General features: G+C 40.1%; 2 protein-coding genes across 2 annotated transcripts in view; one reads left to right on the top strand and one right to left on the bottom strand.

Annotated features, from left to right (window-relative positions):
- Nucleotides 1-15,986, bottom strand: part of mrpl11 (mitochondrial ribosomal protein L11) — a 68,176-nt gene extending 52,190 nt beyond the window's left edge. Inside the window, exon 1 of the mRNA XM_086302863.1 lies at nt 15,852-15,986. The gene's annotated coding sequence lies outside the window, so the exon portion shown is untranslated. The remainder of the gene's footprint in view (nt 1-15,851) is intronic.
- Nucleotides 10,552-14,939, top strand: LOC147337266 (uncharacterized). The gene is made up of 2 exons (XM_086302829.1): nt 10,552-11,922; nt 13,140-14,939. The coding sequence occupies exons 1-2, from the start codon at nt 10,660-10,662 to the stop codon at nt 13,167-13,169; spliced, it is 1,293 nt and encodes a 430-aa protein (XP_086158955.1). The 5' UTR covers nt 10,552-10,659; the 3' UTR covers nt 13,170-14,939.
- Nucleotides 15,987-16,049: the final 63 nt, after the last annotated feature.

Here is a 16,049-nt window from a genome sequence, read left to right as displayed (position 1 = left end):
AAACATTGCTTTAGTTTTATTTATATTTAATGATAATTTATTTATGTCCATCCATTTTTTTTATTAATTTTAGCTCCCTGTTTACGGTCATTACAAGATCAGTATAATCATCGCTACTGAAAAATATGTTGTGTCATCTGCGAACAGTATGAGTTTAAGTACTTGAGAAACATCAAAAATATCATTTATGTATACATTGAAAAGTTTTGGTCCCAACACTGACCCTTGGGGAACACCACATGTAATACCAAGTTTCTCTGAATGGTAATGCCCTATGCTAACATATTGTTCCCGACCTGTTAGGTAACTTTTTAACCAGTTACCAGCTTTCCCTCGAATACCATATCTTTCCAATTTATCCAGTAAAATTGAGTGATTGATTGTGTCGAAGGCCTTTTTGAGGTCAACAAAAATACCAACTGCATATTTATTTTTATCCAGTGTATCAGTAATTTCTTCTACTGCCTCAATTATCGCCATTGAAGTGGTTCTTTGCGTTCTGAAACCATACTGACCAACATTTATTATTTGATGTTTTTCAAGGAATTTTTCTAATCTTGAATTAAAAAGTTTTTCTAGAATTTTTGAGAATTGAGGCAGTAGAGAAATAGGCCTATAATTGGTAAAACTGTGTTTGTCATTACTTTTATATAGTGGTATTACTTTCGCAATTTTCATTTTTTTTGGAAAACAACCGGACTGAAATGATAAATTACAGATATATGTTAAGGGACTAGCAATATTCAGAATAACCTGTTTAACTACAGACATATTTATGTCATGATAATCCATTGAAGACTTACTTTTACATTTTAATGTGATATTTATTACTTCTTGCTCATTTGTAGCTGAGAGGAACAGTGAAAAGGGATTTGATTTTATATTACTGATATTTTCATTTTTATGACACGGGATGTCCGCTGCTAGTTCAGGGCCAACATTTATGAAGAATTTATTGAACCCATCGACAATATTACTCATGTTGTGATTTTCACCATTTGCATCAGTTAAATATTCAGGATATGATGTTCCAGAAGATCCTTGTTTAATTAAGTTGTTTAACACATCCCAAGTTCCTTTTATATTGTTTTTATTTTCATATAATCTTCTTCTATAATAAAGTTGTTTGCTCGTTCTTATAATATCAGTCAATTTATTTCTATATGCTTTATATCTTTGTTCCACTTCTTTTGTTTTTACTTTGTTTTTCTTTTTGCAAGCATTAATAATTCCTTTTGTGAGCCAAGGACTTTTTATCTTTTTTTTCTTTGTCATGTGTTCGTTTACAGGACAATGTTTATTGTACCACATAGTAAAAATATCTAGAAAATTATCATAAGCCTTGTCCACATCTGACTCTTCATACACCGAACTCCAATCTTGTTGTGCTAAATCGAAATTGAAGGCATGAATTGCTTCTTCATTTATTGTTCGCTTTGCTATCATGATCTTGGTATCTATTTTTTTTAAATCACAGTCACACAAAGTAAAAACTGGTAAGTGGTCAGTTATATCACAGACAAGCAGACCACTATTAATTTGGAAATCCATGACATTAGTAAAAATGTTGTCAATAATAGTGGCGCTATGTGAAGTTATTCTGCTTGGCTTTGTTATTGTTGGATATAGTGATAAGCTGTACATTGTGTCAGTAAAGTCATCAATGGCTTTTAACCTTGTTGGATTTAGCAAATCAATGTTAAAATCACCACAGATAAATAGTAATTTTTGGTTCACCGAAGCAAACGTTTTTTCTATCCATTCATTAAAAGTGTCAATACTTGAACTGGGTGTCCGATATATACAACTTATTATAACATTTCTCTTTTTTTCATTCATAATCTCAATAGTCAAACATTCCAAAATTCCATCAATAGCCATAGACATAGTTGTTACAACATTATATTTTATAGAGTTATGAACATATATAGCAACCCCGCCGCCCGCCTTATTTAATCTATTCATGTATTTTAAATCATATCCATTCAAACAAAAATCTATTCCTTTATCGACATTGAACCAAGTTTCAGTGATGGCTATAACACTAAAGGGGCGAGAAAATTGTTGCAAATAGTCCTTAATGAAATCAAAATTAGAGTACATACTTCTGCTGTTAAAGTGAATTAATGAGAGCTTCCCGTCTAGGTTAATTTCTTTTTCATATTGTTCCTGAGTGAAATAATTACAATTTTTAACAAAAGAAGAGAGAAAGTTACTTTCAGAATCTATTTCTGGATCTATTATATTATGCTCCTTATATTCACAATCTAGATCAATTACTTTCTGTTGAAGAACTAATTTCAACGTGTCCATGTCATTTCCTGGTGTAATTGATACATTGGTGTCAGTTATACTTGTCCAGATCCTCCATGTTCCTCACTATCAGTACTTTTGCCTCTTCTGGTGTCCCGTTTAGCTTAATGAAAATCTTACAGTTTGTTACCCATGTATGTTGTATTTTACCGTTCTTCTTCAGTTGCCTTGCCTTCCTCGCGATGTCTGCGTTTTTTCGTGTCAGATGCTCATTAATGAAAACGTCCGTGCCTTTCAGTTTGCGTCCTTGTTTCAGCAGTGCGACCTTGTTCTTCCGATTGACAAATCTCATAATGATGGCCGGCAGTCTGTCACTCCTCCTGGGCAGTGAGTGACATGCTTCTATGTGCTCCAGGTCCATCTCTATCCCCTTGCTTTGGAGGAAGGACGCCACCTGTTGCTCTACCGAGCGGGTCTCCTCGTCGCTGGGCTCCCCGACGTTCCCGGCCACCGCGCGCGCATACGAGCGCGGCTTGATTTTAATACCGCTGATGACCACGTCGTTCGTACGGGTGTACTGCTCCAGCTCATCCACCCGCCGCTCGAGATCCATGATCCGTCTGTCCTTCTCGGCATTTTGGAGGCGTAGCTGTTTTACCTCCTCCAGAAGCCCCAGAAGCAGCTCCTGCTGTGCCCTGACTGCGGCCACGTCTCCGCACAGCGCTCCAAGGGAGGTTTTAATGTCCTCAACCTCCTCTGGTGTTTGGCCTTTCTTGGGTGGCATACTGAAGCGAGAGCACGAGGCGGCCACCACGAGGGACCCGGAAGCGGAATTTCTGATGATGGCGCCTGGCTAGGCCTGCTGGCTGATGGTGGAGCCTGGCTGTGGCCTGCTGGCTGATGGTGGAGCCTGCATATGAACAATCAGGGCTCGCAAAATCGCTAGCCCGACGTCCCGGGGCTAGCGATTTTTCCAGTCGGGCTACCAAAATCTATCTCTGCCCTGCCCGTCGGGCTATTGTAGGAAGGAAAAATATATGTCAATGCTTTTGCATTCTTTCGGAAATGTAGCTGGGTAATTATGTCATTGGCATCGATGAGCCACTGTCAATATGTGACATATTGAAATCGCGTTTGAATTTGCGCTTGTTTTTTGCTTTCACTTTGCAATCGCGTGAACTGTGTATAGAGAGCGACAGCACTGATTGGTGAGTGACGATCATTTGCGCACGAATTCCTCTGACATCGTCTTATCAATCGTTAGCTTACTATGCAAACATGACAAGTGAAATCTCCCGCAGCTTAAACATATGAGAGGTTGATCGCGCAGAGAATCACTGACCGTTATGTGTGTGTGTGTGTGTGTGTGTGTGTGTATAAAAGCAGCAGGATATATATTTTAGTTCTGCTGAGCCAAATAAGAGAGGTCAGGGTGAAGAAGTGACAGCCAAAGAAAAGCTTACCACAAAACGGAAAAGTTATGACAAATCAGACTATAAGGCAAAAAGAAAGTGCAGCTTTATGGTTTCATGGACAAAATAATTTCTGTGGCTGCAATATGACGAGCTAAATAACCAGGGCTGCACATAAGTGGTCCACAGGTGCACATTCGCTGTCAAAATAAAAAGAGTGCACAAGATAAGAAGTTGCAACGCGTGTTTGGGTACATAAGATTTTCTGGAGGAAGACAGACATTTGTTTAGAACTCTTAAAGATGTCGAAGAAGCTCCTTTAAGCAATTACTTTGGTGTTCCTCCACCTACAAAGAAATATCAGGAGTCCGAACCACAAAAGAAGCGCGTATTCTCAGAAAAGTGGTTGCAGGAGGTGAGCTGGCTTCAAACAAATGATGAACGCACAGAGATGTGGTGCGGAATGTGCCGTGAAAATCCCACTCTAGCGAACAAAAACAGTGCCTTTTATATGGACGCAAACGCGCGTTGCAACTTCTTATCTGGTGCGCGTCTTTTATTTTGACAGCGAATGCGCACATGCGGACCACTTATGTGGGCGATCGTGGCTCAAGAATTGGGAGTTCGCCTCGTAATCGGAAGGTTGCCGGTTCGAGCCCCGGCTTGGACAGTCTCGGTCGTTGTGTCCTTGGGCAAGACACTTCACCCGTTGCCTACTGGTGGTGGTCAGAGGGCCCGGTGGCGCCAGTGTCCGGCAGCCTTGCCTCTGTCAGTGCGCCCCAGGGTGGCTGTGGCTACAATGTAGCTGCCATCACCAGTGTGTGAATGTGTGTGTGAATGGGTGGATGACTGGATATGTAAAGCGCTTTGGGGTCCTTAGGGACGAGTAAAAGCGCTATATAAATACAGGCCATTTAGCATTTACCATGTGCACCCGTGTAAATAACATAATGTTCTGCCGGGTGTGTTGTTGGTTTTCCCTCGATTTCTGAGTCGACAAGCGCCTTTGTTACTGGGACCAGTAATTTTAAGAAAGGCCCCCATTAGAACCCATGAGAAATGCAAGAAATGCATTGCTCAGTCTGCAATATCTTTCCCAGAACAAATACCAATTGCAAATAACATACTAAAAATAAACCTGAAAATCAGTTTAGAACAGCGTACTATGTTGCAAAGAGTGAACTACCACTGGCACAATTTAGCAGTCTTTGCAAACTTCAAAAAGCAAATGGCCTCGATCTTGGTTCCACTTGTCTCTTACCCGTGACTTCAGTGGAAATTTCAAATTCAGGATCTGACACAGACTGATTCATGTCCTACACAGTTCTTACAAGTTCATAGAAATTTCTGTTTTCAATTAGAACCAAGTATTTGAGTTGATGATTGTAATTTTTATACAATGTTGTAATTTGTGTTTCAACAATTTTTTGATTAATGTTTTGTTTCCGTTACAATATTATACGGAAACAAAACAGGAAACAAAACATCAATCAAAAAATTGCTCTCTTTTTTTATTCGGGCTACTTAAATTTATTTTGGGCTACCAAAAACTGAAGAGTCCCTGCCCGAAGGGCTACCAGGGATTTTGAAATTTTGCGAGCCCTGAACAAGTTAGCATACAATAATGGATCCCCGAATTTACAGATGTCTGATCTATGACCACAGATTTGGAGGCCTGTAGAAATCACAATTCTCCATGTAGGGGACTGCTGTTTCATTCACAGCAAACCACGTGGCATTTAAAAAAAAATAGAATTTAAATCAGGTGAATGCTTTCAGATATTAAAGCCTGAATATGGAGAAGAACACATTTTCATCCAGCTTCAGTGTGAAGTTCCCCGGGTATCACTGTGTACCAAATTCAAATGAACATTTTTAGAAATAGCAAGTCTGTTAATATTATATCCAAAATTTTTGAAGAGGTTCTCTCTCATTTTCATTTCTATTGAAATATCTTTTACCACTAAAATAATAACAATGGGGGCCTGATATTCTGTATTTATCCTATTAAGAGGTGTATCTTTCCCTGAGAATTTTTTCATCAGGCTAATCTTAGATGGTCATGTGGGAGACATTTGAAGAGCTGATTTTCTGTTTTACATTTACAGGTTTTTATGTTAATCTTTTGCACACATACACCTTTTCATAAAGTGGTAAAACCTTACTCATCTTTTACTTTTTGAATAATCTATATCTGTGGGATCTGGGATGATCTTTTTTGTAGCCAGTCATGTTACTAATTAACTAATTTGGCTGTTAAAAAAAATGGAACCAAGTATACATTTTATTAGGCATTACACAGCTTTTCCAGTGTTTCATTGCCCTTTTCCCAACTTTCTGACATGTATGTTACATTGATATGGTGGCTTATCATTTCAGTAAGATAATATCTCCAGGAAAGTCACATGGCTTCCCAGTCTTGTGTGAAAGAACTTGACTGGTCCGCTCAGAGGCCTAAACTCAGGTCCATCCATCACCTTTAGATCGACCGAAACATCAATGCCATGTAGTCCAACAACAGCATCCTACCCTACAGATGCTCATGAGGCTTAAATGGAGCAAATCTATCTCATTTAATAAGATGCTCATGTTTTGTCAAACAGCCACATAGCGAGTGACATCTCCTGCCAAACTCATAAGAAGCCACCATGCAAAAAGGAGACAGTTAATGAGCAGCAGCTCTCATCTGCATTGTTTTAATGATCGTGTTTAATATCAGGGAACTCGACTACTAAAACAGCACATGCCAATCACTGTGGCTCAGGTTTAAACCGGGACCTTGTACTTGAATAGTGATGACTCCCGGCCCTCCAACACTCTGCATGTATTATCTCTGCTTGCCTGTGATCAAATCCCAGGGAGGCAGTTTTCTTTACTGGCTCTTCTGAATTACATTTCCCTCGCCCCATCATCTTCGACTGGCAAGACAGAATGTGTTACAAACTGCTTGTACTTGGAATAAATCTAGAAAAAGTAACAAACAACAACAATGACGAATCAGCAGCAGAGAGGGTACTTGAGAAATATATTAATAAAAGTGAAAACAGCACAGACTCCGCATTATTTTCTGATATATTTTGCAGTCGGGGAGCTTGTTTTATATTTTATGGCTACACCACAGCCATTTTTTCCTGGTATCAAAGCACAACACACATCAAAACCACCGACTGGTGTCTTAAAAAGCATGCTAGAGTTAGACTGCATGTTCAGCTAGAACTAATATCTTCGAATTCACAACAGGATGTTGTACGTTTAAGTGGCAGGATCTGTGATTTGTGTGGCCTCATTAGACTTCCCCGTGTTGTGGACGCCTCAACGCGGAAAAGTAATACTGGAGGAGGAGGAGAAGTAGTACAGCTACACATCTCGATGATTACACACAGGAGAAGCATCTCAGCCATCTCCGGGTGTCATGTGGATACACACAGCTCTGACATTATAAAATTCATTCTTCAGAAACTGCAAGCCAAGTGTGACAGCAGCCAGAATGTGACAGTAAACAGTCTGAACTCTGAAGCCATCTGCCCCTCTGGGTCTGAGCTCCCGTTGCAGCTGGACCTCACAGTCACAGTACTGAGGAAGTATCATTAATATATAACAGCAGAAGCAGGTGGATGCTTAGTGACCTCAAAAACACAGACCAGAATTAGCAGAGACTGAATACCTACAAGAAACCTGCAGTTACTGCTGATACCCACCACATATCGGTCGTTTATTACTTAAAACAATCTTTAATCTCAAGCAGCAGATAGCTGAGTTTCACTTTTTTTTGCAATTTAAAGAGAATCCCTTTAAGTTTTCAGGGACAAAGGAAGAACAGTACGACTCTAATATCAATCAGCAGGTTCCAACCAGGTGAGGAAAGACAAAAACTAAACCCAGCCAGAGAAAATTATTTTTAATCTTATATTGTTCTGCATGAAAAACTACTAAAAGAAAAATATAAAACGGCAGATGATGGGGGGGGGGGGAGAAACTCTCTCTGGCTGAACGACTCTTGGAAGTGCGATGAGCCAATTCAAACCTCTGATACAATGGATCAAAAAGCCTTTAAAAGCTTTTCATGACCTGAATATTCTGGGCTGCAGTAACAGCAACTAAATTTTAATGCAAGGCGGGTTAGAGGAAATATAATCTTATCATTACCTGAATCGAAGTTCTTAGGTTAAGATATGATCTGGAATGATGCATCCAAATATCAGGAGGTGAGTGAAGGTAGTGAAGATGGACATAAGCACAGCTTTTAATGTCACATAATTTATTAGCTTTTCAACCACAGTTGCAATTTACAGTTAATTACAGCTACTTTCACCTGCTCCCTTATTCACAAGAGGTCACCACAGCCTGTTGGGTGAATGTGTAAACCACTGCACTATGAAGTCACTAAGAGTTAATCACAGCACTGTGCTGTAATAATTGCTGAAACGAAGCAGTAATTATCTGTTTTTAGCTTCATGTGTGCATTCTTTTTTCAAAAGCTGGCTATGAACTCGGACTCAGTTAGAAATGATTAAGAAACAAGCAGGCTTCGATGTTCACGTAATTAAGGTGGGTGAATAGGGCTGTGCGATATGACCAAAATCTCATATCCCGATATAAGAATTCTATCGTCCGATAACGATATAAAAATCACAAAAATGTAACATTTTCTGTAAATTCTGTGCATCTCGGGCAGCTCGTCTTGCGGGAAATGTTTCCAGCTGCGCGTCATGTAGCTGGAGTCGAGTGTTTTAGATGCATGAAACGATACATTTTTAGACATAAGTTGTAACAGCCGCCGTTTTCTTTGTGAGTATTTATTACACGGCGTGCTGCGGGGAAAGGCCTGTTCTAACGTTTGAGTCTAAGGTTTATTTTTTAGCACCTGGCGGCTCTTTTTTAATTCTCATCCGTAAATAATCTGCTTTTTCACGTGATTCAGTTTATTTTGAAAAGTCTCAACAGGATCTTGAGCTTTATTGTGAAAGGTTTATGTGGAACATAAACAAGCAGACACGCGATGCTGTTACCGTCGTTGTTGCTAACCACAACGCATAAAAACAGGCGCTTGTCCGTCAGTATGGTTATATTAAATATAAAAGAAAGAGAGAACTTTAAGAAATTAATATAGCCACTACAGTGACCATCAAAACGGTGAAAAAAATATTGCCGTAAACAGTTTATTTTGCGACACCACGAAACAAACGATAGCGTAATCGTCATCCGATATCGTTATATCGAACAGCCCTATGGGTGAATATAACACTTAATAGGACAGACCCTCCTGATGAAGGGTTGTAACATGCAAACTTCAGTCCCATGTGTATGAATAAGAGGGCATCCACTGTAAGCAACAACTGTGGCATGAATTTCAGCCAGGGTACTTTGTTTCCTGTGTTTCTCTACAGCAATGTTTCCCCTGGTGACACATTAAGCTACTCTAGGGGAATAACACTGAGTGAAACTAAGTTAAATATCTATGATTTATCATTTATGTAGGGAAAATTAAATAACTGAGTTTGGGAAAGCTATTGTGTGAACTTTTGCCTCGGAGAAATGTAATTTGGGTCCTTCTTTACTGTTAATAACTGATATATTTTGTGGGGGCTGAAGGGCACGAACATTTGAAGGTGGCATTGGCAGGACAAGATTTGCGAAACATTCATCCAAAGCGCTCTGAAGGACTATCTTCTTGTTTGATATGAGAGACAGCGGCATGGCAACGAAAGCAAACCTCGCCATAATATGCTTCTGCACCTCAGACAAATCCTCCACCAGGCAGAAGAAGTCAAAATTAATTACATTAAACTCCAGCTGCAACACAGTGACACATTAATGAATCAATAATTATGATCGAGTAATATAATGTGGACGATTAAACAAGGATGTTTTCCTTTAGGTATATTTTTATTCTTTTTTTTCCTCTTACTTCAGTAAGATTAAAATTGGTATTTATAATCTCACCAACATATGTTGGTAGATTGTAGATTGCTGCCAATGAATGCTGTTTTTTTAACCCTCCCCATTCAAGTGCATAACTGTAGCTATAGTGGCCACTCTAGGACAAACAAAAATATCTGCCATTTATTTCAGAGTGTAGGCTACCAGCCTGCTGTTTACCTCAGCTGTTAATATGTGTTCATGTCTTTGCTCTAGATGAGCTTGTAAAACTTTGTGAAAGGAGCACGATATGAGTCAGTGAGGCTCACTTCGGTCTAATAAGAGCGACACTGATGTGAGTCGTTCAGGAACTTCCTGAACTTTTCTGCAGGTAAGAACCATGGTTTTTGCCTCTGTTAGCTCTTAGTTGGCTGCTGGATCTAACACTGTTAAACTTGGACACTTGGTGAATAAACTCTCATAAGATGTGAAAAAGTAATCAAATTGTTTATCAGAGGGAGGCCTAACATTAGCTGGAATAATGTTAGCTTAGCTCTTATTTCTGTTTAGCCAGCTCACAGCTGGAGACAGAGGGGTTGCATGCCTAATCTGCTGACAATATAAGGAATAAATAAGCATGTGCAGTATGCAGGTTTTTGTGTGTTAGAGCCATGACTTCAGTTCAGGAGAATAGGCTTGAGGTGAGGAGGAAGATGATGATATTTTATCTAGATGCCTCTGGCTGTGTCTCTGTGCTTAGCATTTTCCCTTTTTTGGAGAAGGGGACCCCTTCAGAGACGATAAAACATGCCTATGATCCTTCATATTGTAAATATCAAAGTGCAGACCTTGAGTAGCATTGAAGGGACCATTAATGCTACTCATGCTACCATGTTAGATTTGTGTTCTCATAAGTAAATATATTAATTTAATTTATGTTGTGAAAGAAGTTTTCTGATTGTCATTTTATTTTGAAAAGGATTTTATTTTGGTGATTATAGACTACTTCACTTCCTGTTCCTGTTGTTCCGAAGCGACTGCTGAAGTAATGTATGGTTTTCCCCTCCTGTGTTGTTAACAATAAAAGAAACGGGAAAAGTAATCAACCACCAAGTGTGTGCATTATTAAGAGAACATGGCCGAAGAAGAAGAAAACTCTTCGAGCTCAACAGGTTATGGGCCCAGGCGTGACACAACAGGAGGAAGATGGCAGAGGTTAGTGTTCAACGGAGACGAAAACAGTTACGAACTTTGGGAGGCAAAGTTTCTCGGCCACATGCGGATCATTGGTCTAAAGGACACTATATTATCAGCCACTAACCCAGATGCAGAGAAGAACGCTGAATGCTACGCTGAACTGATACAGTTTCTTGATGATAAAAGCCTTTCACTGGTAATGAGAGATGCGACTGACGATGGAAGAAAAGCTTTAAAAATACTACGTGACCACTACGATAGTAAAGGCAAGCCCAGAATCATCGCACTGTACACAGAGCTGACGTCTTTACAGAAGAAACCAGATGAGACAGTGACAGATTATATTATCCGGGCTGAAAAAGCAGTGACCTCCCTAAGAAATGCAAAAGAAGTCATCAGTGATGGACTTATTATCGCTATGATTCTAAAGGGGCTTCCTGAAGCTTACAAGCCATTTGCTATTCACACAACTCAAAGCAGTGAAGATTTAACATTCACACAGTTCAAAAGCAACCTACGAAGTTATGAGGAAACCGAGAAATTCGACAACAAAGTAAAAGCGGATAATGTGATGAAGGTTGATTTAACATCAATCACCTGCCATGGATGTGGAAACCGAGGACATTTTGTAAAAGATTGTCGCCAAAAGGGAACACCTAAGTGGTGTAGCTACCATAGAAGCTCGACACACAGTGATGAGACATGTAGAAGAAAAACCAAATACAGAGATGATGCGAAACTAACTGTAGTAAAACAAGAGGACAAGAAAGAAGAGCAGACTTTTGTATTTAAAGTTAGTCAAAGACTTCTGCCTACTGACATAATAAGAGAAGGACTAATGGTGGACTGTGGTGCTACTTCACACATCATTACAGAGAAGAACAAGTTCATAAAGTTTGATGAGACTTTTGATCCTGAGAAACACTACATGGAGCTCGCTGATGGATCCAGGACAAACAACGTCGCACTCAAGAGGGGAGATGCCAACGTCTCTCTACGGGACATACAAGGACACTGTACCACCATCACACTGAGAGACGCCCTGTTCATCCCATCCTACCCTCAGAGCATATTTTCAGTGAAGGCAGCTACAAACTATGGAGCACAGGTGATCTTCAAGAAGGGACAGAATGAACTGGTGAACAAAGATGGGACAGTCTTCTCCATCGAAGAATACAACAGACTCTACTATTTGAAAACGGTAAACAATGAAACATCATACAATGACATGATGTCCTGTGACACTGTTAATCTGGCTTGTGATGTGAAAACATGGCACGAAATTTTAGGACATTGTAATGTTAGTGATGTGTTAAAGCTACCCGATGTTGTAGATGGCATGAAAATCACAGGCAGTGGCATGTTAGATTGTAATGTGTGTACAGAAGGGAAATTCACTAACAACAGAAACAGACAAAGCGACCCAAAAGCGAGTGACCCATTACAGTTGGTGCACACTGATCTAGCGGGCCCCATTGAACCTAGTGGCCAAAGTGGTCATAAATATGCTATATTATTTACAGATGATTTTTCAGGGGCAGTGTCAGTTTACTTTCTAAAACAGAAAAGTGACACCACAGAGGCCACAGCAAAGTTTCTAGCTGACTGTGCACCATACGGCAGTGTTAAGTGCATTAGATCGGATAATGGCACCGAGTTCACAAGCAGTTCCTTCCAGTCTCTTTTAAGGGAAAAGGGTATAAAGCATGAGACATCTGCGCCATATTCTCCCCATCAGAATGGCACAGCTGAGAGGCAATGGAGAACTCTCTTTGAAATGGGGAGGTGTCTTTTACTAGAAAAAGAGCTGCCAAAAGAATTATGGCCTTACGCCATCCAAAATGCAGCACACACCCGCAACAGATGCTACAGTAACAGGACTAAAAGTACACCGTATCAGATGTTAACAGGGAAAAGACCAGATCTCTCAAAACTGTGGATATTTGGGTCAGACTGTTATGCATACATACATGATCACAAGAAACTTGATCCCAGATGTGAAAAAGGGATATTTGTGGGTTATAGTAAAAATAGCCCAGCATACCTGGTCTATAACCCTCACACAGGAAAAGTGTCAAAACACAGACTCGTGAGATTTATCAAGAAGAACACTGTTGAACAACAAACACAGACTGATGAATATGACACAGAAATTCAGACTTATGAACATGTAGTGCCTTTAAAAGAAAGTACAGAACAACAAAATGAAAATGCAGCAGAGAACATACCTCCTAGAGAAGAGGAAACCAACACAAATGAACCAAACCCTGACATAGAAAGAAATGAGGGTGATGAGCAAAACCAAACTGAGCGCTATCCTAACAGAGAAAGGAAACCTCCTAAATATTTAGAGGATTACACATCTAACTGCAAAGATTTAGCAAATGAAACCCCTGTAAGTGTTGATTATTGTTACAGAGCAACCTGTGGAATCCCCCAAACCTATAAAGAGGCGCTGATGTCACCAGAGGCACCAAGGTGGAAACAGGCAATGACAGAAGAAATCAACTCTCTGAAGGAGAATGACACATTCGAACTGACTACTTTACCTACTGGTAGAAATACCATTGGAGGAAAATGGGTCTACGCCCTCAAAGAAAATGAACAAGGACAAATATTCAAAGCCAGGTTTGTAGCAAAAGGTTACAACCAGACACAAGGAATAGATTACCAAGAGACATTTGCACCAACAGCAAACATGACATCTGTGCGAACCCTAATGCAAATAGCAGTCCAGAATGATCTTATTATCCACCAAATGGATGTTAAAACTGCATATTTGCATGCTCCCATTGAGGAAGAAATATACATGGAACAACCAGAAGGTTTTGAGCAAACAGAGTCAGGAGAAAACTTGGTGTACAAATTAAAGAAATCCCTTTACGGGTTAAAACAATCAGGTAGAAACTGGTACAAACTCTTGAATGACTACCTTGAACAAAATGACTTTGAAAGAAACCTTTCTGATCACTGTGTATACAGAAAGGACATTGGACATGAAACTCTACTCGTTATCATCTGGGTAGATGACTTGATCATTGCGGCTAGCAATACTAACTTGTTAAACACATTCAAAGAAACAATGAGGTCAAAGTTTAACATGAAAGACCTGGGGAAAATATCCAGTTTTCTTGGGATACAGTTTATACAAAAAGAGAATGAAATCAGGATGAATCAGAAGAGGTACATTCAAAGAATGTTGGAACGCTTTGGGATGTCTGAATGCAAACCCAGATCCACACCGTGTGAACTAAAAACGGACACTACTACATGTGGAGGAAGTGATGCAAATGAGACTGTTAACTCAAGAGAGTACAGAGAAATAGTGGGCAGTTTGATATATGCCATGACGTGTACGAGACCAGATATAAGCTGGGTTGTTAGCAGACTATCTCAAACACTAGCTCAACCCACGAGAGAGAACTTAGTAATGGCAAAACAAGTCCTCAGATACCTAAAAGGCACAAATGACTTTGAACTGATCTTTAAGAAAAGCAGTGAGAATCTAGATCTAATTGCTTACAGTGACTCTGACTGGGCATCCTCTGTAAAAGACAGACGCAGTACAACAGGCTACTGTTTTGCACTTACTAAAGAGGGACCAGTAATATCTTGGAAAACAAAGAAACAGCCTACAGTGGCACTCTCAACATGTGAAGCTGAATACATTGGTCTTGCAACCACTACTCAGGAAAGCATGTACTTAACCCAACTGTTAAACGGCATGGACAGAAAAAGGTACACATGTACTAAACTGTTTGGGGACAACCAAGGGGCCATTGCGTTGAGTAAAAACCCAGTGAACAGACAGAGGTCAAAGCATATTGATGTGAAATATCACTTCATTCGTGAAGCGGTAAATGAAAGGAAAATCTGCATTGAACACTGTCCATCAGAAGAAATGGCTGCAGACATACTAACAAAACCAGTTACAAGAGTGAGACTCAGAAAGTTTCAAAAATGGTTCTTTGGAAATGCATAAGATGCTATGGGCTAGCAGCATGAGAACAAGGGGGGGTGTTAGATTTGTGTTCTCATGAGTAAATATATTAATTTATTTTATGTTGTGAAATAAGTTTTCTGATTGTCATTTTATTTTGAAAAGGATTTTATTTTGGTGATTATAGACTACTTCACTTCCTGTTCCTGTTGTTCCGAAGCGCGAACTGCTGAAGTAATGTATGGTTTTCCCCCTCCTGTGTTGTTAACAATAAAAGAAACGGGAAAAGTAATCAACCACCAAGTGTGTGCATTATTAAGAGAACATGGCCGAAGAAGAAGAAAACTCTTCGAGCTCAACATACCATGAAGGGAATTGGTCTCTATGGCACATAAATGCATATGAATTCTCTTCTGCTCCGCCTTGGGCATGCTATGTATGTGGCTGGTGACATAAGTAAAAAACGTGATTAGGCAGAATGGCGATGTCCACTGCAGCCATTCAGTCCATTTTCAGACTCTTTTTGGTTGCCAATTTTCACAAATTGCCAACAATGTATCAAAACTGCCCCCCCCCCCCCCATATGTCTCTCCCTGGTTTCCACGTGTCACCCCATTGATAAAATCTGTTTGTGCCACCAGAAAATCATCATCTACCCAAAACACTTAAAACACACGAAATGAAATCTAAGAAGAAGAAAAAAAAATTGCCAAACTTTCTACGCAAAGTTCAAAGTAAGAAACTTCATATTTCCAAGGTCCTTCATTTGGATATGCTAACATCTTTAGATATCTTGTAGTGTTGCCACTTAATAAAAGACAGCTGATACAGATACCGGGATATAAGTGGCTCCCATTGATTTACAGGATCTAGTTTTTGACCGGTGATCTGTCCACAGCTGTTAAACAAGCAGATGCTTTAATATTAGCGGGAGCTTCAAAGCATTGGTTTTAGACTCCATCCTATCATTTTAATAAATCAAACAACGCGATGACGGGCAACTGTAACCCCGAAAAGCCAGAAATGAGCGTGACGCAGAGCAGCAGCAGCACTTTGTGACAACAGACTGACCGGACAGCCGAAGCTACAGGCACATATCAAACATCGTCTCTGCTTTAAACCTCATTAGCAGGTCAAACGGCGCCGGGTTGAACCCAAACGAAACGGGAAAAGCCACACTGTCATCTTACCTGTTCCTTGTCATGTACCTTCACGCCGTCAGCAGCATCCTTCAGGGCGCAGACATCTTGGATTACTGAACATCGCGGGCTGTTTGCGCCTGCTCATCACGGCACTGCCACCTGCTGGACGGGAGGAGCTGTAACAGCTGGGGAAACCGGAAAGACTGTTTTGCTCAAGGACACTTCAGCAAAGTCAACGCAATCTCC

The sequence above is a fragment of the Aulonocara sp. 'chitande type north' Nkhata Bay genome, linkage group LG2 (genome assembly GCF_057382095.1).
Source record: "Aulonocara sp. 'chitande type north' Nkhata Bay isolate Kocher_YH1m ecotype deep benthic linkage group LG2, A_spYH_male_GT1.1, whole genome shotgun sequence".
In the NCBI taxonomy this organism is placed as follows: Eukaryota; Metazoa; Chordata; class Actinopteri; order Cichliformes; family Cichlidae; genus Aulonocara; species Aulonocara sp. 'chitande type north' Nkhata Bay.
Note: the sequence above shows the minus strand (reverse complement) of the source record. Positions and strands in the feature narration are given on the sequence as shown.

Coding starts and splice junctions, on each gene's coding strand:
- LOC147337266 (XM_086302829.1), top strand. CDS start 10,660: ATGGCCGAAGAAGAAGAAAACTCTTCGAGCTCAACAGGTTATGGGCCC. Junction 11,923..13,139: donor GACTCTACTATTTGAAAACG/GTAAACAATGAA, acceptor TTATTGTTACAG/AGCAACCTGTGGAATCCCCC.